Genomic DNA, 24,213 nt, shown 5'->3' on the forward strand with positions numbered 1-24,213 from the left:
CTTCCACTCTACTGACTCATGACCTAGTGCCCGATACATTGCAATAGCCTTACCTAGACTGCTGATCAGCTCCCATGAATGCATGAGCTTTACACTAAACCTTCTGTTCTGTGTCACTCATAGTGATTCTACTCTGATCAAAACCTGTGACAGATACATCATATTATTTTTGGATAGTATTAGGACTTTATATTTAGGAAGAAATGAAGGGTAGGTGAAATATCCTTTCTAGTATCTGGTTTTTTGTTTGCTTTTTTGATGTCCTACAATTTATCTCATTTGATAAGAGCAAGCAAAGTCACACATTTTGCAGACCAGAGAGAAAAGTGCTATTTCCATTGACAGACAAGGAAACATAAGTTCCTAGTCATGTTAGCTTATAGGTCACAGAGTTGTAGAATGAACTCAAGTCTTCCGAAAGAGGCACATAAAAGTCAGTTCCACATATCCCTCACCAGTACGTTATTTGGGTATATCAAACCAAATTCAGAAAATAAGGAATTTCAAAGATTGGCCTAAAGGAGAATCATTCTTCTCAATGCAGTATAGTATTTGCTTATGAAAATAGATTTTCATTTCTCTAAGAACAATTTTTAATGCCTTAAAAGCATTTACTTACTTTTCTAAAATGCCAGGGAGTAATTCAGAGCCCAGAGACAGTTATCCTGTCTGCCCTTCAGTTATTTCCAATATGCTTTCTTTTATCACCAGCCTTGTTTTTTAAACATTAATGATACAAATTTCAAAAACATTATCTATTACAAAAGACCCATCATCATAATATTAATCCTTAGTAAATGTTTGAAATGTATCAATTAAAAATAGCATTGCAACATAGGAATACCATTTACATTTGACATTCTTATTAAAGAAAACAATTTTTTTCTGTGAATAATCTACATTAAAAAGACAGGCTAGAATTCACTAAATGGAGAAAAGAAATAAAAATTTTAATATGAGTGCATATATCTCATGCAACTAATGGTCACTATGAGTTACAAGTTTTATGCTGTAATTATACAGACTTTGAACTTATATTATTTTGGTTTCAGAAAATGCACATTCAAATTTTAATTAGCAAAAAGTATTTGAACTTTTATTTGAAGAATGTATATATTTTTTCTTTAGAATTTTAACTCTGTGATTATTTATTTATTTCAAATTCATTAGAGACTATTTATCTTCCTAGATGTGGTCTTGTGATGACAGTCATCCCAATACATCATCTTTCTCTTTGCACCTGTGGTAATTACAATAACATTTTGTCAGCTAGAGTATTGGATGGCATTTCCTTATATCTAAGCATTTATCTAAAGATGTATAGCCTGACAATATAATTTTCTGAGAGTGGGTGTGGGGTAACCAGCCTTCAAATTGGCCCCCAACAATCGTTGCCTGCTGGTATTCATACCATTTTGTAGTTAGTCTCTTAGGACAATACATAGGGCTGACGTGTGTAACCAAAAGGACTTTGCAGAAATGACGGTATGTGATTTTCAAGTCTAGGTCATAAGAGGCTTTGTGGCTTCTGCCATGCTCTCTCTTGGATCTGAGGGCAGTCAGTTGCCACGACGTGAAGACACATCAGCATTAACCTGACAGCAAAATGAGTGCGACAACTTGCCAGTGGTTCCACTATCCAAGAAAATCTTTAGATGTCTGCAGCCCCAGTCAATGTCTTTATTGCAAACTCAAAATATACCCTAAGCCAACAACCACCCAGCTAAGCCATTCCCAAACTCCTGGCCTGCAGAAACTGATTGAGATAATAAATGTTTATTATTGTTTTGAACCACTTATTGTTTTTAAGTTTATTTATTTTTGAGAAAGAGAGAGAGAGAGCAGAGGAGGTGCAGTGAGAGAGAGAGAGAGAGAGAGAGAGAGAGAGAGAGAGAGAGAGAGAGAATCCCAAGCAGGCTGCACACTGTCAGCCCAGAGCCCAACTCAGGGCTTGAATTCACAAACCAGGAGATCATTACCTGAGACGAAATCAAGAGTCAGATATTAACCAACTCAGATGCTTAACCAAATGAGCCACCCAGGCATCTCTAAACCACTTATTTTTGAGGTAATTTATTATATAGCATAGATGACCATTATAAAATATGACAAGTAACATTGCATCTTATAAACATATTTTATTATTTTTTCATTCTGATTTTATTAAATGTATTCACTAATTTTTAGAGTTGCTCAAAAACTGGATGAAATAAAAAATGTATGATGTATTTTTTCTTCATAATGTAAGAAATTGTTTCAAAATCAAAATGTCAACACTATGTATCCTTTAGGAAATGGATACCAGAAAATCTACTATATGACAGGCACTCACATACAGGGATGAATATGACAGTCCCTTCCTTGGATACGTTTATGTTTCTGAGTTAGATAGACAAGCAAAAATATATTTATAATACAGTGTGCTAACTGCTGTTAATACAGTTGCCCATAAGGTAGTAAGGGAATGAAAGCACAGTACAGTGATTTTTTCTTAGGAAATCTGAGACTGTTTCACCAAAAAAGGGAGTAGCTCTTAAGCATGAATTCATCCTTCAAGAAAATGGAGGAATGGGTACCAACTAGTAATATTAATCAATACAGTGCTTGTGATAAAGCAGGTTTTGTTTTAAGCACTTCAAATATATTCACTTATATAATTCTCTTAACAACTTAATTACACAGGTACTATTATAGACCCCACTTTATAGATGAGGAAACTGAGGCAAAGAGAGGCTGAATGATTTTTCCAATATTACACAGCTAGGAAGTTATAAGACCTAGGGAAATCCAGCACCAGAATTCACATCTTTAACCACTTTACTACAATTTCTGCACTACTGGGGGTTGGGAGGCAGGAGAATGGAATGAACGGAAGCAGGGAAGAGTGAGAATATATGTGTCCTAGGAAAAGAATGCAGGGAAGAACAATAGTAACTATGGCTGGAAAATAGATTGCATGACCTGAATTACAAGATGAAAATAAAGAGGTAGGCCAAGGACTTGAATTTCACGGCAAAGAGTTTATACTTGGGCAATAGGAAATACTTTGCCGAAGTTATGTTTTATGAAGATACCTTTGGTGCAATGTCAAAGGAAGATACTGGGTGAGGGAGACAAGAAGAAATTGCGTTTGTCCCCTCAACAGAGAATCAAGGTCGGAAATGCGATAATGGAGACCGTGGTAACCAAGAGAAGGGAGGGAGTTCATGAGACAGGAGAGTTAGTAGTCAGCATCCAGCATAGTGATTGATCGGGTGTCCAGCAGATTTAAAAGATGACTTCAGACTTCTTTTTGTGGGGAATGGATAGATGGTTAGGTCACTAATAAATACAGGAAATGGGGGAGAGGAGGCCTCATATAGAAGATGTGCCTAATAAACACTCCTTGAAAGAAGAAATGAAGTAGCAGTAATACAGAGGCTATTTTTTTTTCCCTGTGAGATGAAATGCCAGTAACATAGGCATTATCCATAACACCTAATTACAGTAATCCAAGGAAACTCTACCATAGATTTTGTGTCTTACACTTAAGTAATCTAATCTGAAAGTCTAATTATAGGTAGCTGCTCATTTTATAAAATAATTTAAAACAAATTCCTTGCAACAGTAATTTCTGTAGTGTACTTATTAAATTATTAACTTAACAAATATGAAATTTACATGTAATTCTTAAGATATATCTATTGGAACTGTATTTTATGACCATATTTGTTTCCAAAATGTAAGTGAATGATATTCTAGAAAAGGAAAGAATAGATGAAATATCACAGTTGATAGAGGCTCAAGGGAAATGAAATTACCTAGAGTGGTATAACCAAGCTTTTCACTTAAAATTCTAGGTCATAATTTTATATTATAGGCATTTCAATTGTATATTCTTTTAAGAGCCTACATTATACAATATACCAAAATTATAGCTTATTTAAAGCAAAGGTTCACAGTTCTGAATTAATAGTGTTTTTCTTTGATTGACATCATAGGACTTATCTCTACCGATTAGATAATGCTCATTTTAGGGCAGCTATCAATGGTACTGCAGGAAAAATCATCTCAAGCACACTGCCATGTAAATAAACCCAAATGATAGTTTTATGACTTTGCAATATTTATACTTACATTTCTTTTAACATAGCCATTGCCTGGCACATATAGTAGGTTCTTGATAAATAATTGCTGAATGAGTAAAATGCCATAGCAAGAAGTAGGGGAATCCCTGACTATACAGAATGCAATTTACAGTATTTATAGTTTCTGGTTCCTACTGATTTCTATTCCCGCTGGAGAAAGAAAATGGAAAGTGGGGGTTGGGGGGTGAATGGTGCAAATATGAAAGAGCACATTAAGAGCTTAATGAAATGTTTTTGCTTGTGGTCAAAAGTGATATGCATGAATTCATTCATCTATTTATTTAAAATTTATTGTATAGCCGACTGAGTCCCTCCCTCAAGGAACTCACAGTCAATAGAGCATGTCAGATGTGGAAATAGACAAATATAATTTTTAAGTGTCAAAATACCTTGAACAAAGAGACAGAATGTATTCTAAAAGACTGAATAGACCATAATGAAAATCTGTCTTTCCTCACATGTGTTATTCCTGTTTTACTCCAAATCCGTAAGAACACATGGGCACTCAAGATGTAGTATCTCATTACAAGTAATTATGAGAAAATCCTTTTAACACTCTTTATTTTCAGGAACTCAAAATAGGATGTTTTGATGGGAGGAGCAAAGAAAATGTCTGGAAAGAAAGCTTGGAGCCAGATGGTAGAGGGACTTAAAAATGCTTCACACAATTTTCCACTTGTCCAAAAGTTTTTTCCTTGGTTTGGTACTGTTTTAAATTGATAAAGTCTCATTTCCCAAACCAAATCTCCACCAAACTTTTTAATCAGTTATCTTCATAGAACTGTAATGTTTGGCTTTCGGTCAGCATTACAAATATGGAAATATATTTCATTTGAAATCACTGAACAATAGACAAAGAAGGATCAAAGGAAATGGTGACAAAGAAACTAGAAGTAGTTGACATTCAAGCACATTTGAGAGGTGCTTTATTTCTTACACTAAGACATGATGAAGAGAAACAAAGACAGTGGGGGAGAACATAGTTTCTATTCATCTGAAACCCACATTTCATGACTCTTACCTGAAAAGTTTTTGTAATCCACTAGGTCAAACATAACAACAGCAACAGCTGACCATGTGATTATCAGAGCAATGACCAGAAGCCAGGCTGCTGGGGAGCTGAATGTTGTCACTATGTCTTCTGTGACTGTCCTCTTCAGAACTTTCCCAGGGGATTTGGGCACAGATCCATTTTTGCTGTCTATCACTGTGGTGGTAGTAGACGCATTTCCTAATCAAACATTCAGAAAGGAGAATTACAATTTAGAACTTTATGTCAAATGTTACTAACCAAAAACCCCCACAGATTATAGATGTATATTTAAGTTGTCTGTACCATTTTCTATTTAGCAAAGCATACCTCTTTAATGGCAGGGACACATCTCCTGCCCACTACCCCAGTATTTACGCTCCACTCTGAAATCCACATGCTCTTGTGATTAGCACTCTTCCACTTCCTAAGCGCTGCAAATAATACCATCGGAGCCACAAACTTTGTCCTCACCTTTAATCATGTTTATTTCTCCCTTACCACCTTCTATATCCACTACCATCAAAGGCAATCCGTTTGTCAAGTTGTTTTTTAATACCCTTTTCCTTTATTCAAGTTCATATGTCAGTTCTGAATGTAAGCAAAAATATCTCCTCTGGGTGGTGGGGGGGAGCAAAGTCAATGATAAAGTAGCACAAATGGATAAAATCCTTTTTGGATATCCTGGCTTAATTGTATAAGTGGCTGTTCTGTTGAGGCCATTCATTTTTATTTGTGAAGGGTCACAGAAGATTTAAGAGAAAATCTTGTTATATGCATTAACTTTTTTATTTCTGGTTTCAAAATCTACATGTTTATGGGAGAAAATTCAAAAAATATTTACAAAATAGGAAAATAAATAAATAATTATTTGTGATCTCACCACTCAGAGGCAACTGTTAACATATCGTGCTGTTTACACCTACTTTTCTATACACACATGTAAATATATAAATATGCTGTATTTGATTTGAAAAGTCATCATCACATCCTGTTTTCCAGTAGGCAATATATAATAGGCATGTTCTCCTGCCGTATGTATTCCATAAAATATCACTTAAGTGGCTGCATGGCATGTCATTTTGTGGATATGCATAATTAAGTCAAAAAGTTTTCTACCTTGGGACATGGCAAAAGTTTTCTTAGCACACATTCATAATTTTTATGTTCAGAAAATTTCCTAAACCTAGAATTTCTGGTACAAACGGTATTCTCACTTTTATATCTTTTGAGAATATACATATGTATTTGAAAATTTGTATGTTTGTTTTTGAAGTTTATTTATTAATTTTGAGAGAGACAGCATGAGTCAGGGAGGGGTGGGGGAGAGGGAAAGAGAGAGAATACCAAGCAGGCTCCACACTGACAGCACAGAGCCCGATGAGTGGCTCAAACCCATGAAGCCATGGGATCATGACCTGAACTGAAACCAAGAGTCAAATGCTTAATCGACTAAGCTACCCAGGCACCCCAGAAAATTAGTATATTTTTGAAAATGTACATACCAGCAGTCTCTGTTTTCTTATCTTTGACAATACTGGGTATTACCAGTGTTAAAACTATTTTCAGTCACGTAGGAGGAAAGTTCTGCTTCATTTGTAGTTCTTTGACTACTAGCAATAAGCTTTTTATATATTTATTTTCCCTTTATACTTTTTATCTTTTGAAATTTTTTGCTCACTTTTCCATAAACCTCCATTGAGTGTTTTAAAGAACTGTATACACATTACATGTACACAGTCATATGTATGCATATATTTTTATACAAGTATACATGTATATACAGATATCTTTGTGTACACATGTATATGTATTTATACATATTATATATATGTATATGTGCACATACAGATATCTATATGTGTGCATGTGTATGTATCTATACATACTTATACATTTATACTCCTTGCAAGAGGGTATACATGTATGCATATATACAAACACATACATATGATAATAATACTTTATCTGATCTTAGGTTGCAGTTTGTTACCCTCAACTGTCCACGTCTTTCTTTTTGTGGTACAATATTTTTAAATGTTTATTTATTATTTTTAAGAGAGGTAGTGTAAATAGGAGAGAGGTTGGAGAGAGGGAGAGAGAGAATCCCAAGCAGGTTCCATGCTGTCAGAGCAGAGCCTGACTCAGGGCCGGATTTCAGGAACCGCAAGATCATCACCTGAAGCCAAAAATCAAGAGTTGGATGCTTGAGCCACTGAGCCACTCAGGTGCCCCTGTGGCATTTTAATGTACAGAGTAAACACTGAAAAATTTTGTAACTGTTTCATTTTACTCCTGCAAAGTTGCTGCCTTTGTATGGCTAGAAAGCCCCCCCTCAATGGAGAGTAAGCATATCTGTTTACATTGACAACCTGGACTCATAGAAAGTTAACTCTAGGGGTATCTTGAAATCTGAAGCAACTATATCATATTACATTTAATAACAATTCAAAATCAACCAGAAAATTCAAGTGACTCTCAAATAGCATTTTCAATTCCAAATCATACAGATATGTAGTAAATAATTGAATACAAAAGAGAAAAAAAAATCTCTAACAATCCCAATGTTTTTGCCAAAATCACAGCTCAACACCGTATTTCATATATTTTAAATATGGGCCATAATATCTATCATAATTTAACAATTAAATATAAAAAAGGAAATGTTATTAATCATCTCCTAATATATACAATTAACTATTACCAATTTTAGTTTTTACCTCAAAATTGCATTCTCAAACTAAAAAAGCAAACTCCAAATTTGGATACTTCCTTGCCACTTTTCACAAAATAAATTTCATGTAACTGGTGTTACTTCTAGAATGTGCTAAATAATAGCTGGAAAGTTTTCAAATTTTAAAACTGAAGGGAATTCTTAGTACTCCTAGGTCTCCAAGTGGAATTGAAGTGCTCCCTTCAATCTTCCAACCTCTTTCTCTACCTTTCACAATCCTTCCTTTCAGTTAGGTCCAGATTTTTCATGGAAACAGTAAAGAAAAACAGCTCTGCTACAGGTTTCATGGACAATAGAGATTAGGATTAACTTCCTGGCTAGAATGTCCCTACTGTGCTGCCTTACCTCTGAGTTAGAAATATCTATATCTAAGGAATGGGGTTAGTAAGGCCCGATTTACAGGTTTATGATGGTGGAAAAATAGCTCATATAAATTGCTTGGCAAATTTCCTGCTACATCGAATTATTCAATAAATGGCAGTACAATAACTACTAAACTATATCTTCATTATTATCAACATCACCATCGCTGTTACTTCTACTGCCACCTCCACTGCTGATCCAACCATTACCATCGTGGTAAGGAAAGACTAGAAGGGCAAGAGCAACCTTAGAAACTACAGTTGAGGCTGAAAAACTAAGTTTTCAATAAATGCAGGCATTTGTTTTCTTTAATAAGCATATACGTTAGGCTAGACCAAACCAAAATGGAATGCTATAATTGCTTCAATGACATTCTTTCCTTTTTATAAGGTTTTTTAAAAATATTTATTTATTTTGAGAGAGAGAGCACAAGCGAGGGAAGGGCAGAGAGGGAGGGAGAGAGAATACCAAGTAGGCTCCACACTGTTAGTGCAGAGTCTAACACACCTTGAGATCATGACTTGAGCCAGAATCAAGAGTTGGATGCTTAACTTACTGAGCCACCAAGCTACCCCTTAAAGGTTTTATTTTTAAGTAACATTTCCACCCAATGTGAGGCTTCAACTCACAGCACCGAGAACAAGACTTGCACACACTACTGAGCCAGCCAGGCGCCCCATGACTCCTTCCACGACTTTCTTGAATCAGCTAATTTACTTCTTGTGATACAGAAGTGGGACACAAACTGTAATTCATTCATATTAACAGAGAGTGTTTTGCCCCATTAACAAATTAAGAGAGAATTATATATAAAAAATAAAGTTATTTTGTTACAATACAAATGTTTGCAGCCTAATGGAACTCATTAACCAGAAAGACAAATTTTGAAACTTCTAACAGCTGTGTACATGGGGTGCTTAGAGTTTGAATCCAGTTCATATGACAATTTTTAGTTATTGGGGAAGAAATGAAAATAGCGCATTAAAATTAAATACTTTAGTTAACAAAGTGTTAAATTTTTCTTTACCAATAAATGGCAGTATCCTTCTCTTGATAAAAAATAAGTGCCATAAAATTCTATCACTGACTAGGGAAAAGAAAATCAAATACATCCAAGTGTATATATTAGTAGGTATTAATAATAACCGAACATAACTAATACAATAATTTTTAGGTTACAATAGTAAATCTAACCCCTTATTTTTAAGAGATTAAAAAGCTGTTGAGGAGATCAGCAGTAAATGATTTAATTAAGATTTTGAAATGATTTTAAGTCGCAATTAACAACAGTGACAATGAATCTCCTTTCTTTCCTGAAAAACTGCGTGAATACATATCCCAAGGTCATGAACTCAATTTAGTTGAAATAATAGCAAGATGGAAACATATCTTTAAAAAACAGATTTCACAGACTGTACTTGAGATGGATCTCAAAGAAGGAAAAATTAGAACGAACTCATATCATATCCTTTCATTGATTTTTGTGCCAAATTCCCATCACTTCTAATGGCAGTTCTGAAAATGGATGAATGATAGGAGTGCTTCGAAATGCAATTTAAGATCCAAGTGGGGCTACAAGTGAGTCAAACCTTTGGAATAATGATTTGCAGGAGAGTAAGTGAATTACAAGTGCTTAGGAGAGGCCACCTGAAAGTTGATATGTTGCTAATCTCCAGTTTTTTAACCTTTGGAAGACGTCCTACTACCACTATACAGAGAAAACCGGAAGAATTGCTTTTGCACTTCAGATTCACTTAAGTGAACTGTGGATTAGAGAGTATTACTGTAGACAATATCATACACACCTGCCTGGTATCTTGAAGCTGAAAGAACAAATTTACCAGGATTTAATACAAATTAGTCGAATCATGATCATATTTTTAAAAGACAAAAAGTTTTTAAAGGGACAAGAATTTCTATACATTTTTTTCTTTTTTATCAGAAAAATGAGAAACTATAAATTCAGAAAGCAATGCAAGTTCAGTGTTCAAATGTGACTTTTAATATTTAAAATAACTGATATTATAATGAATCTCAAATTTTATTTCACCTTATAATCCTGCCAAACCATTAAAATACAACATTTTAAATGGATGAAAATGATAAAGCTAACACTAAATGACTTTGTACATTTTTTCTATTTGTTTTTGCCTTCACAGTTTCAAAATTTCCACTTAAAAATTAATCAAGACTCAAAGATGATGAAAATACATTCCGAGTATCCAGCTCAGAAGGCAAACTATAAGCAATTTGAAAGAAATCTGAAGGTTATACTGCTTACGGAAAATTATGTGTTTCCTTTGTTATGGAAACACACTAAATTGTACCTTTCATTTTGCATTCAAATTTACTGCAGAAGCCACCCAGAGCCAAGAGGAATAAAATTGAGGGGGAATAAATTGCCTTCTCTGACAGCTGGTCAAGATAAATGCGAAGAACAGAGTGTGTAATCTGAGATTATTTAATGTTTGAGAAGTACTTTGAAGATGACAAGAGCTAGTTATTGATATGGTGGAAGAAATGAGAGGTAAATATTACTGAGAAATTTGACATGGGCATTGCTCCTGGAAAGTTGGCATCTCAGACCAGCTAGGGTATGTAACAGTACTTTTCATGCCTACTTTTCGTTTCCATTCCTTCTGATTTCATACAAATTATTTTGATTGCCAGAAATATAGAATCAGCTTCGAAAGAAATGGGGATCTGGCTGAAAGGCCATGTGACTGCCCCATAAAGTAAAACTAGGGGCTGCTTATGAAGTGATTCCAAAGACCAGCATCACAGGTTATGTATTGAAGACTAAACCATAAGCCTTTTAAAAGAAGTCACTTTTAACCTCATCACACTTTATTAATCAGATGAAACTGCCAAGTACACTTGCCCATTATTATTCCTATGGGAAACTGATGACACAATCCCTTCCAGAACGCTCTGGGATGTGGTTTGTGGCGTACTCCAATGTTATATTTTCCCTTCAAAAATTAGAGGATAAAGGACAAAGGAGTATATACTATCAAATTATATGTATTACTCTGAAATTATATTAAGAATGTAATTCCCAATTACAAGTAAGAATGACCTTAACCATATTTTTAAGTGTTCCAGAAAACACATGTAAGTAAGAATTTTGGAGAAACTTTGCCAAAAAGACTTCTTGGCAAATAAAGTTGAAAAATGAAAAATCCATCTTTTCTCAATCCTGGTGTCTGCAGAATGTCTATGTGGCATAAACATAGACATCTGTGACAATTAAATTATGTTTTTCTACAAGTATATATAAATGGAATAAAAATAGATTTTGTGAGGCAAGATAAATGATGACAATTTACAAAAACAGTCTTTATCAAAATAATCCTACATACTCTGATTGAGATTAGATAGATAGATACAAAGTGTTGATAATACATAATAAATAACTTAGAGTAATTTTTAAAAGAATTCAGATTTTTGGGATATGATCATTGTAATATTTCAGAGGATGATTTGGCGATCCAATCTACCTACAGACGTGACAAATATATATTTACTTTTTACATTAACTAACAATCCTTCCTACCCACCCACTCCCTATACTCTTCTAGGAGATGAATTTCTTTTTCTAGTGGTGGAACTAGAAAGTGAACCCTTACCTAACCCCCAGCCATAGGACCAGTTCTTTAAAATAAGCCTGACCGTTACAAACACCCTTTTGCCCATGACTGGAAAGGGATGGACAGTCAGAATCCTCCACATATTTTGTGGAACTATTGAATGACACTCTATTTCTCCTGGGGTTGGCAAGTGGGTAGGGTCTACCAGTAGCCTTCTAGCTCACCAGTCGGAGAGTCTGTTGAAGATGGAAAGAGGCAGGATTCAGATTCCACTGCATAGGAGACCTAGCTGTGTTTAGAGTCAGACGTATCTCTGGACTTTCCAGTTATATGAGAATATATAAACTAATTTGTTTATGTTTGTATTACTAGATATCACGAGTTCTGATTGAGGTTCTGGTTCTTGCTAGGGATGTAAATTAATTCTTTTCCTTCAGTGTTTGTGTTACGAGGAGTGATCAGTCAGAACAATCTAAATATACAGGTTCTTTTTTAATTATTTTCATTTAAAAAAAAAAAACCTCTTAATTCTCAAGTGGCTTCGTTGCCATGGTCGTAAATAAAGAGATCTCTTGGTGCTTTCAAGGTCAAATTCATATATTGAGGTGCTCTTTCTAAGAAGAGCTCACTTGTGTTCTGGGTGTGAAAGGCAGGATCTCCCTTCCTAAATTGTGGTCCCCATGGTGACCCGCTAGCCCATTCTCCAGTTCTCTAGTCCTTACTGCAAATTAAAATAGAAGTCTTTTCCTGTAGTAGCTCCAGTAAGGCTCAGTCTTCCCCTACCTTTTGAACTTTTCATTTTCAATTTAGCAGTTACTACTTTTTCTACAAATTGTAAACCGAATTTAGAGATGAAGAGCCATGATGAGTGCATAACTAAAATTAATTTTGTGAAACAGAATGTGTTGAATTCCTAACACATTACAGGTAAAATGCATGGTGTTTACCAGTCTAAAGTGGGCAAGGATTTCTGATCAATTCCTTTTTTTTCTACTAAAAAAAAGTCCACTCTTAAAGAATGACCTCAACTGTCCACTTCTTAATGATATTTCTTTGATCTTTTAAAATAAATGCTATTGGTTTTACCTGTGATTATATAAGTTTTTGATAAATGCAGTGATATAAAATTATCCTTTCATATAGTTCTTTTTTTGTTGTTCAGCAAGGCTCTTGATTGAGAGTAATCATGTATCTTACCAAGTATGGAGCACTTCAGCCGTTTTTACACAGTGAAGCCCTAATAACAATAAATATGAAAAACTTCTTAAGTTTTGCTAAAAGGAATCGGCTTTAAAAAACTACCATGCCAAATAATCTCAGTATTTCTGCATATAGAAGGATGTGTAGTACATAGTGACTTCTAACCAGAGAAATAAATTAAGTGAAAAACAAAATTTATTTTTATGACAGATGAAAATGTTCAGATAAGAGACATATTACTGAAAGAAGTAAAAGAATATCTGTTCAGGAGCATCTCATAAGTGGGAAATTTAGCTGGTCACAATAATTCAACCTCCAACAGAGAAGACTAGTGGGGTACAGAAAAAGATGTGCATTTCTTTTTTTTTTAATTTTTTTAACGTTTATTTATTGTTGAGACAGAGAGAGACAGAGCATGACCGGGAGAGGGTCAGAGAGACAGGGAGACACAGAATCTGAAGCAGGCACAGGCTCTGAGCTGTCAACACAGAGCCCGACACAAGGCTGGAACTCACGGACCACGAGATCATGACCTGAGCCAAAGTTGGACGCTTAACCGACTGAGCCACCCAGGCACCCCTAAAAGATGTACATTTCTTTGAAGAAAAACATCCATTTATTAAATAATGTTAATAATTAAGCAGAGACACTTTTTTCTAATGAGGCAATTAGAGCTAGCATCTGCAATGTTATTAGGGTTTAAATCTCTGAAAGTTTCAAACTCTAGGACAGGTTTCTACAACTGCATCAGGCACAGTAAATGTACAGATGAACCTAAGTGCTGATAGTCAACTTACGAATGCATGATAATGCACCATCTTAGTCAGCTGGGGCTGCCATAACAAAATACCACAGACTATATGTCTTAACAGAATTGGTTTTTTCTCACAGTTTTGGAGGCTAGAGATTCCACATAAGGGTGCCAGTGGAGTTGGGATTCTGGTAAGAACTCTCCTCCTGGCTTGCAGATAGCTGCCTTCTCACTGTATCCTCATGGCAGAAGGCAAACAAGCAAGCTCTCTAGCATCTCCTGTTACAAGGGAACTAATTCTGCCATGAGGGTTCCCACCTCATGACCACCTAAACCTAATTACTTCCCAAAGGCCCTGTCTCCAAATAACATCATCTTGGAGGACAGAGCTTCAGCATGTCAATTTGGGAATGATGCAATTCAGTCCATAGCATGCATATTTCTATTTCATTATTTTAAAATTGCTCAAAAGAATATTAATATATATTAAGTTTAACAAGCATAAATATTTTAATAGAGCTATATATTTCATGTTAAGATAATGGAAATTGTGGCCATAGTTCCTTACTACCAGTACACGCCTAAGCAGCCCAAATCAAAATGTCAGCGGTTACTACATATTATGAGGTAGTTTAGGGATGGAAATTAATCAATAAGACCCATGAGATCACCTTTTTGTAACAATGATTTTGACAGATTCAATCAGCTTTATTTTAGGAAAATAATCCATCTTCACCTCATGAATGCAGGGAGTCTTGTGCAAGAGCTAAGCCATCTTAGGATCTGTCTGATTTTATAAGTTTGAAGTTTGGGGATAGGATATACAGAAAATTTCCCAAATTTTGAGGATTTGGTTTCAGGCAAACAGAAGTTAGGCTCTGGTTCCTAGCAAATATGATTTGAATAGGATAGACATAAGATCCATATACTGTATTCAAGTTCCTTTGAAAAATTAATTTTCTAGAATTTTATGTTTGGGTTGACTCATTTTCTTCCTGGGCCAAATATGCATAATTGAAATGCTTTACCTAGCCCCAGCAGTCCTCCTACTAAATTGCCCCATTGTCACTGAATCACAAACTCACTGAAATTGAAAAGGGTTGAGTAATGACATGCTAGTTCAATTTAGGAAAAAAACTACTAAACTCAATGCTTCGAAATCATTAGCTTTCCATGATTTGTTGATTCTAATGTGTGTTTTTTACTTTCTTTTTCTTAAAGGCATTTTCATGGAAATCAACTATTCCTTAAGAATTAATCATCTCCCGCTGCTTTTACCCACATGGAGTCATAATCCTACCATTACGGTGTCACATAGCTTCTACTTTATTTTCATTAAGCAAGTGTGACACTCCCCCCCCCAAAAAAAAAAAGCACACAACGTATTCATACTCTTTGCATGTAAATTCATTCAGTAATAATAATAAGGACTTCATGTAAAGCTTCTGTTTAAAACTATGCTCATATAAAATAATGGGTTTCTCACATTCCCATCAGCTACATTCAGGAAGGAAGAAATTTAAGAATTAAGATCTACATTTCTTTCAAGTTTACTTCTCTGGGTGAGTTTTCAGGTAATTATTTCATGAATCAACCTGACTTGTTTTTTGATATATTTAAATATAAATAAAACTGAACCTATATTTTCTATTTATAGGGACATTCCCACCCATTTCTTGGAAAAGCAGTGATAATTTAATAATTTCATCTTTTTCATACATACACATAAATGAATAAGGTTATCTAGAACATATAACCATTAACGTAACCAATTTAATCTTAATACAACTAATAATAGAGTATAAAATCACTAATTTTATTGAACACCCAAGAGGCTTTTGGAATAAAAATTACAGTGAAGTATCCTTACTTTTGTGCAACTTTAATTATGAGTAAAATAAATCGACACTTTCTATAGTTACTCAAGAAATAATGCCATGGCCATAATTTGACTGAAAACAATTATTTTCCATAGAACTGTTAAATTCTCCATGAAATAAGATATTTAATAATTTTGGTGAGGGAAGATATATACTTACAATTGGGCACCTCTGTAAGAGGATATTATTATATTTTGTTTAACTTGCACCCACATCATCACTAAGCTATTTGAAAGGTTTGGAACAGATCAGAACAGTATAGCCAGAACCTTCATCTTTCTGAATTGGGTCCACATATCCCATGAAGAAAATACCCATATTGCATGAAGAAAATGCAGCCTAAAAATTGAGAGCAAGAGATTTGCTGTATTTTTTAAAATCATTTAATCTATAGGGGGAAAAAAGCAGCTTCCTGTGCCTTTCAAAGGACTTCTAAATGAGCTTGAAGCTCCTTTATGCATTTCTGAAAAGAACATTAAGGTATCCATGCTCATATTTTAAAAATGCAAGCAATTAGGTAAACACAAATAATACTTTATACAAATCTTTCTTTTAAGGAGCCATAGAGTTTTAGAAACAGCTGAGAAGGCTGCACACTTCTATAAAATGGAGAGAATATCCTAGTCCTCTTTGATATGAAAGAAAACTGAAACAGGGGAGTTGTTGAAGAGAACCAGTTTTCTGAAGTCTACTCATTATCAAAGTTTCCAAGCTTAGTTCCTAATATTTAATCTTCTGAAGTGTTTGTCCAAATAGATCTAATATTGATCTTAAATTTTATGGCTGGATGATGCCACTCATTGGCAACAAATAAAAGGCTTTGTCCCTGGGCAATTATAGTTCCGAGACGAAACAATTTTAAAAAGCAAAGATATAAACAAAGTGATTAATAATTGAACTTTTTCTAACTCCTTCACACTCTTCAACATTTCATTTTCAGTTTTACTAGGCAGTAGAACAGTCATTTTACTGACTATTCTGGACATAAAATTATATCTCCTCAACACGTGAAGGAATAAGAAATAAATGGAAAATTAGGACCCTGTCTTCTAAGAACCTACGTGGTGGTATTTACTGTCAGGTGGACTCAACTTTGGTATTAGTGCTAGGGACTGGGAAAAAGGAGCCACTTTCCTCAGTCAGTCCAGGATTGATTGCAGGTATTGGGACCATCAGTGCTATGTAGAACAGTGAAATCCCCTATCCCCTCATTTCAAATGGCTTATCTGAATAGGATTTTACTATTGACAGAAGAGTACTTCTGACATTTAGATCACTCAGAGCAGCTATTTCTATGGAGTGAGCATTTCTATGAGCTTTATTTGACTAAGCTTATTCAAGCATTACAACTGCATTAGTATCACCAAGCCATAGCAGATTCCATAAAATAAGCTTTATAAAATTGTGGTTGCCCTATAGCATGCTTTTTTGGAAACTACTAAGCAGTCTTCCCCTGAGCAACACAGCTCTAGAGTTATGCTTTACAAGATGTCTGAAATCCAATGTCTCTTGCCATCTTGGAAGGGAAGAAAAGAAATGGAAAACAGTATGGGAATAATTTTTTACATTAAAATTATTTTCCTTTTTAATTTTATAACAAAAGGGAGACACATTAAATATTCAAATTTAAATATTAAACCCTTTGGTTCAGCATTAGAGGAAGTTCTTCAAAAACAGCATTGATTCTTTTCCACATCTTACTTCTGGTTAACTGTGCCTCCTATTAAAGACTACAGATCGTAAAAAGAATCAAATTATGAAAAAGTTTTGCTAAGACAATTTTTAGATAAAAAATTATAATGGCCGATATTCTAGTCCCAAAACCGATCATAATTACATGGCCTTGGGCTTCTATAGTATCTCTGCTCCAGAGAAAATAAATGTCACCACACAAACCAGACTTTCTGGGGATATATGTCATATATACATATATGATTTCCTGGCAAAAACAGTGCAGAAACCACAGTGACTCATAAAGAACATTTGGTTAGGGGCACCTGAGTGACTCAGTCAGTTTAGCTTCCAACTCTTCATTTTGACTTGGGTCATGATCTCAGGGTTCATAAGATGGAGCTCCGCTCAAGCATAGAGCTTGCTTGGGATTCTCTCTCCTCTCTGCCCCTCCCCTGCTCTCTCTCTCTCTCTCTCTCTCTCTCTCAAAATAAATAAACTTTTTTTTAAAAAAGAAAATTTGGTTAATAAATGAAGGAGATCATATGAGTGAGGTTTGTCAAAACTTAATGTAGTAAAAGGATGATTTGTCATTTGCCAAGAAGTTAAACATTGTATCAGTTTTTTAGGGCTGCCATAACAACAAAAACAAACACACACACACACACACACACACACACACACACACACACAAATTAGGTGACTGAGGCAACAAATTTTTGCCTCACAATTCCAGAAGCCAGAAGTCTAAAATCAAAGTGGTTTTTTTGAGAACGCTGAAGGAAGAATCTTCCGGAACCTTCCCCTGGGCTTGTAAATGGCTGGCTTCCTGTTCCCATGGCATTATTGCTGTATGTACGTCTATCTCAAAATTTTCCCCTTTCTGTATGGACACCAATCAGATTGGCTTGGAGCCCATGCTGTCGACTCAATATTAGCTTGATTGCCTCTGTGAAGACTCTACCTCCAAATGAGGTCACCTTCTGAGGTACTGGGGAAATAGGACTTCACTTTATGAATGATGGGGAGGGGTGCACAATTTGACCTATGAACAAGTACTACATGGTCTCTTCACCATGTTATCACCAAAATTATCTTGTGAAAGATTAAGTGAAGTCTATTCTAAGGCATTACCATTAAGGACATGTAAAATGAAGCCTTGAATTAATCAAATTGTCAAGAAAATTTGTAATTCTTTCTCAGATTCCAAAGGTAACCTGAAATGGTGAAATTATTCAAATGATGGCCTCAGTAGTGATGCTCCGTTATTTCCTTCTGTTATAGAAATGTTAAATTTTAAAAATATACGTATGAATGTATTTTAAAATATATATGTGTGCATGCGCGTGCGTACACATGCGGGCGCGCGCGCACACACACACACACACACACACACACTACAAGTTAGGCAAATGTCATCAACATATTTTAACAAAATGATAGATTATCTAAACACAAAGTAACTGCAGTTAGGTCAGATATTTAACATAACTATTGTCCAAATTATTCCTTTTTTCACTATATTGAAATATTAGATTTTTAGCCAGATATTTAATATTTAAATAAACCTGCCCTTTATGCCTTAACCTATAAACCATAGTGTAAATAAAGACCACATGTTTTGTTTTTTGCCAAAGGCATCAACATTTATGGATGTTATGCTTCCAGAAAAAGTTTTATTATAGGTTGCAGACTTTATGTGATTTAACTGTAAAAACACTAATACATACATAGAAAAACTAATGATTGCTAAATCAAAATATTTACAATAAAAATGTTTCTCCAAAGACAACTCACTTCCTTCATTTATCCTCGAAAAAGAAATATTTGCTCTAATAATTAATAATTATTGATTCTTAATTAATTAGAATTAAGAAATGTCTAATGCATGAATGTAATTGAACAGAATGAAATCTTAGCTATATTTGTTGACTGATCCTGAGAAAATGTACTTAACAAAATCTACTGCCCTCACACAGTTATAAGACTAGGAACTTTGTAGGGTTAATAAGCAACTTAAGAACCATAATGTGAAGTGTCAAAAATAGATTTGGACAGGGAAATCTGGGTGGCTCAGTCGGTTAAGTGACTGATTTCAGCTCAGGTCATGATCTCACGGTTCGTGGGTTCGAGCCCAGCATCACGCTCTGTGCTGACAGCTTAGAGCCTGGAGCCTGTTTCAGATTCTGTGACTCCCTCTCTCTCTACCTCTTCCCTGCTCATGCTCTCTCTTCCTCTCTCAAAAATAAATAAACATTAAAAAAATTTAAAAAATAGATTTGGACATATTTTTAGTATTGTTTAGATATATCTTAATATTTAAAAAGCAAGTCTTCCAATTTATCACTCAATCCTGAAGAATTCTCAGTAGCCAAATGATCAGATCTCATTCTCTCCCAAAAAGACCTAATAACGGAAACCAAACACAAATACAAATAAGAAAAATAAGTCTAGAATATGGTTTCAGCCCAGAATATGCCTGTATAATATGGAAACAGTGTTAAGTTACTCTGTGAGAATCACATTTCTTGATTCATAAAATAACAATAGTTTTTGAACCCAGAGTTTCCATAATATGACTGAAATGCATTTGTAGCAATATAGCAACATTTCCCCGTCTTCTGCAAATGGTTTCTAATGAAATTGAAACCAAGTATAATCTATAAAGTCTAAGTCTTAATTATGTAAAGCAGAACATTTTAATGAAATCACTTATTAATTTATTCCATTGTTCATTTGTACTTTTCATAGATCTTATGAATAAAAGTCTTTTTTATAACTCATTATTCTAGTAATACTTTCTTTGACACAATATTTTACTATTTTTCATGGGGTACTTTCTATAGTCCCATCCCCCTCAGATTCTGTGACCTAAAGCAAGCAAGCTATTAGTGAATGGGACAAAATCAATTTGCCCTGCAATGGATCCTGATGAAAGACTGAATAGCTGCTAAGTGGACTTTGCCATAAATAGATTTGCAAATCTAAATGAGAAATTAAAAAGCATTCAAGTATTCTTTTTATCTGCTTTTAAAGATGGCTTTAGTTCTTCTGAAAGGAATGAGGAATCAGAAAAAGGCTTGCCAGGTTATCTTAAAAAGACATTAAGAATATGACACAGGTTAATAGCAAAAGGTTGGGGATGGAGAACTAAACTGGGAGCTGGGGTAGGGTTGACTGGGCGAGTTCTCAGGTATCTGGGTATTGCTTTATCTGGTTGTAAGCCAGGCAGTATCTGCAAATGTACATCATGGAATGACCCCTCCTTTCCTACAGTGACCAGAACCAGTTGAAAGTGAAGGCATATAAATTCTTCTTGGAAAACCATAGTGCTCAGTAAGTGCCATTAAGGGAATGTGACCTATAACAAAGACCTAGGTGCATTAGATGCACGTATATGCAAGTGACACAAAACCAACAGACTGTGTACCTGCCGTCTCCACCTCTGAGGCCCTGTTATCTCCCATCACTCATCCCCTTCGATTATACACTTCAACAAACCCAAAACGTCTGTGATTCCTGGGCACACTCCTCTGTGAATGTGAGTGTTCTGCAGCCTAAGTCTGAAATGACTTCACCTGATTGTTCACCTTGTTCCTTACTCCCTTTTCAGGACCCAATATGATTGAAACACAACCACACTCATTCATTTATGGATTGTCTTTTGTTTGTTTTCTATGTTTTCCCATTACAGTGGCAGAGTTGAGCAGTTGCAACCTAGATCATATGGCCCACCAAATCCAAATTATGTACTGTCTGGCCCTTTACTGAAAAAGCTTGCCAATTGTTGTTCTTTAAGTTTAGGGGTGTAACTAACAAAGTAGAAACTTAAAAATAGATATTTAATGGTTTAAAAATTGGGAAATAATAATTTAAGCTAGCATTTATTAAATGTTAATCAGGCATAGGGGAGGTATATGACATGGTGACGGAAAAGTAGGGTTAAAATGGGACAGTGCTGGGTTGCAATCCTGGCTTTGCTCCTTTCTAGCTACTGTACTTATCAGTCATCTGTAAAATCAAGATCATTAAAATCACATCATCGGGCTGTCATGAGAAAGTATTTAGCACAGTGTTAGGCACAGTAACTATTAACTCCTTTCCCTTTCTTGTTAACCTTCCCTAGTTCAATTTATTATTGATAATAGTGATAAGTAATTTTCCATATAAATATGGCCTTTTTAAATGTCTCTCTTAGGGCGGAGGAAGTTACTTCAGCTCCATTTATTCATTCTTTAGGCCTGTATATGAATTTCGGAAGTACTGAGATTAAACTTTTTTTCATGTATGTGATAATTAAGGTTATATAACTGAGAATGTAAGCCCCGGAGGCTTAGAGGTTCATTTCTTTGAAGAGACTTTACATTGCAAGGTATACAACTGATGTTCAACTCACTCATAGCCACCATTATAATAAAGCCAAGAGATGTAAATTCAGAAATGTACTTCTCCAAAAAATGTTTAGAACCCTTACTGGGTAAAATCATGCGTTTTCACTCACATGGAAAACTCACAGTGTTTTTAATGCATTAACTGCCAATTACAAAAAGCACAGCATTGCCATTTTTGTTAATCTCTTCCACAGTTTGGTGCTATTCTTTATTCTAAAGAGGCATTAGGTCTCAAAGGATTTTCTCATAAGATAGTTATTTGGAACACAAATGTATTTCCCCATTTTAATTAAAGAATGTTATGAAGGTTGGTTATGGTCTCAATATGCCCATCAAAACCTTTTTAATATTATGCAGCTGAATTGTTATACAAATAAAACTGTAGACATGCTCATGCTTTTTTATGTGTTTGCATATTATCTACCTAAGGGATGGGAGAAAGTTCCAGCCAGTCCAATCCCCAGCTCCTTCAAGCATCCTTAGATGCAAACCTCTGGGGTGAGTTAATTGTCCCTCCTGGGGGCTTCCAACCACCTTCTTTGCACATTTACCTTAGACCTAACATATTATATTGCAATTACCTGTTTATTTTTTGGATCTCCCACTGGAATGCTTATATTCAGTTGTGCACTTCTGGTGCCCGGTGCAATGATCAGCTGAAGGTAAATGTTACTGAATTGGCATGCTGACCTGAATATTGAAATTCCTCCTGGTGTTTTTTATGTAGCAGATGATCCAAGGGTGGGTGCTACATTACAGAATGAACCCACCCCCACCCATGTGTTTTGTGTTATCAGTCCCAGGCAGGTGTCCCAAGGGCACATTTTGCATGTGCCCCTTTATCACTAGATTATCATAGAGTATGAAGGAAATGTGAAAAAATGGTGCACCCCTTTCCCCTAAGCCCCCAGAGGGTCTACAGTGGACCACAACTGGATCTCAGCTACTGTCTTTAGCTCTCTAGAAGAAAGGAGCCAAAAACAGTGGTGTGCTCTTCTGGGAATGACACCTGGGCTGGGTGTGCAAAGGGAAGGGAGTTAGGATCAGACAAAAACAATGAGCAGAGTGAGTCGACAATGGAGCGAACCGGGTGAAGAATCCTGAGAGTGAGGGCTAAGGAAAAAAACTTTTCTACGGGAAAATGAAGGGAGGGTTGGGAACAAAGTCTGGGAGGACAAGAGTGGTAGTAGCCGTTTTCAGCTCTTCTAGGTCCTATGTCTTGTTCAAGTACAGCCACAAAGGGATGGAAAATGAATTCGGAGTTTTGTGTAAAGAAGCATCCAACAGCTCTGGCTACAAGTGATGAAGGAAGAGGGCTGAGGAAGGAGAGCAACAGCCATCATATTCACAGGTAATTATAAGTATCTTTGGGAGGTATTCATAAGTACAGGACTAACTAATGTCTCTTTTTTCTTCCTAAATTTGAGCTCCGAAGAGCAGGATTCTGCCTTAGTTTAGCAATTGAATAGCACTGTATGCAGTTGTGGCTCTTTATAACCCATTATAAATATTTAAAAGACTAAAAAAACTTATTACTTTATTGAATTTATCAATTAAATAACTGAACACAAGTTAAAAGTTACAAATATGAAAAAAAATTAATGTATGCTGCATCCATCTGATTTCTCACCTTTCCCCCACTCTCAGTCAACCATACTTGACAGTTTATTTGTGTTAGTAGGAAGGCTGGCCAAGGATGGCTATTTGAAATATAGCATAATCAAATGTGTGATGATAAATATTAAACATTTGCATATAGATTTTTAATAAAGATCTTAGTACTAAATTTTTTTTATCGCCTGGATGTATAACAGAGACAGAATTTGTAGACCACAAAATGTGTTGCCATTGACAATTCTGACATCTAAGGGACAAAATTGATCAACTCTTTATGGACAACATAATGCTTTACCTTGAAATGGGGTAAAGAAACCTAGCCATCATTGACACCTTTTATTCATCCTTGCTACATGTGTAGCCACAAGGTTTTAAGAATAAAGTTGCAGCCCCTTCTATACGTTGAAAAGCAGATTTCATCATGGCGAGGATTACATTTCTTCAATACAAACTCAACTATAACAGAGAATCAAAGAATGATGGTCTTGGTCAAAGTCCCAGTTACCCCAAATGCCTCATTTGTGCTTATTAGTAGATGATATTCCTTCTTCTGAACAATAACAACTGCATACCAGAGATCAAGACTTGGTGAGTAGAGAATACCTAGATTTGTAGCCTTTCTTGCTTCTTCAATCAGGCACATTTTTGCAGAGTACAACCTATAACATTCCCAGTCTTAATCTGGACTGGGGAACTGTAAGCTGACCGGTAACAACTAACCAGTTCAAAAGTTTTTGTTTGTTTTTTTGATGGACTAACAGTATCATACATCTGTGTATTCAGAATTTGTGATGCCAAATTATGTAAACCATATCAACTGATCTTCCTGAAGTAGGCTGGGCAGCTAATCCTCACTTTA

The 24,213-nt window shown here is 35.3% G+C and overlaps 1 protein-coding gene across 3 annotated transcripts in view; it reads right to left on the minus strand.

Moving 5' to 3' along the window:
• TRDN (triadin) overlaps positions 1-24,213 on the minus strand; it is a 394,176-nt gene that overhangs the window by 341,977 nt on the left and 27,986 nt on the right. For all 3 annotated transcript variants that reach the window (XM_023254312.2, XM_045057981.1, XM_045057980.1), the window contains exon 2: positions 5,149-5,358. In XM_023254312.2, coding sequence (XP_023110080.2) covers positions 5,149-5,358 — 210 coding nt within the window. The remainder of the gene's footprint in view (positions 1-5,148; positions 5,359-24,213) is intronic.

The sequence above is a fragment of the Felis catus genome, chromosome B2 (assembly GCF_018350175.1).
Source record: "Felis catus isolate Fca126 chromosome B2, F.catus_Fca126_mat1.0, whole genome shotgun sequence".
Classification (NCBI taxonomy): domain Eukaryota; kingdom Metazoa; phylum Chordata; class Mammalia; order Carnivora; family Felidae; genus Felis; species Felis catus.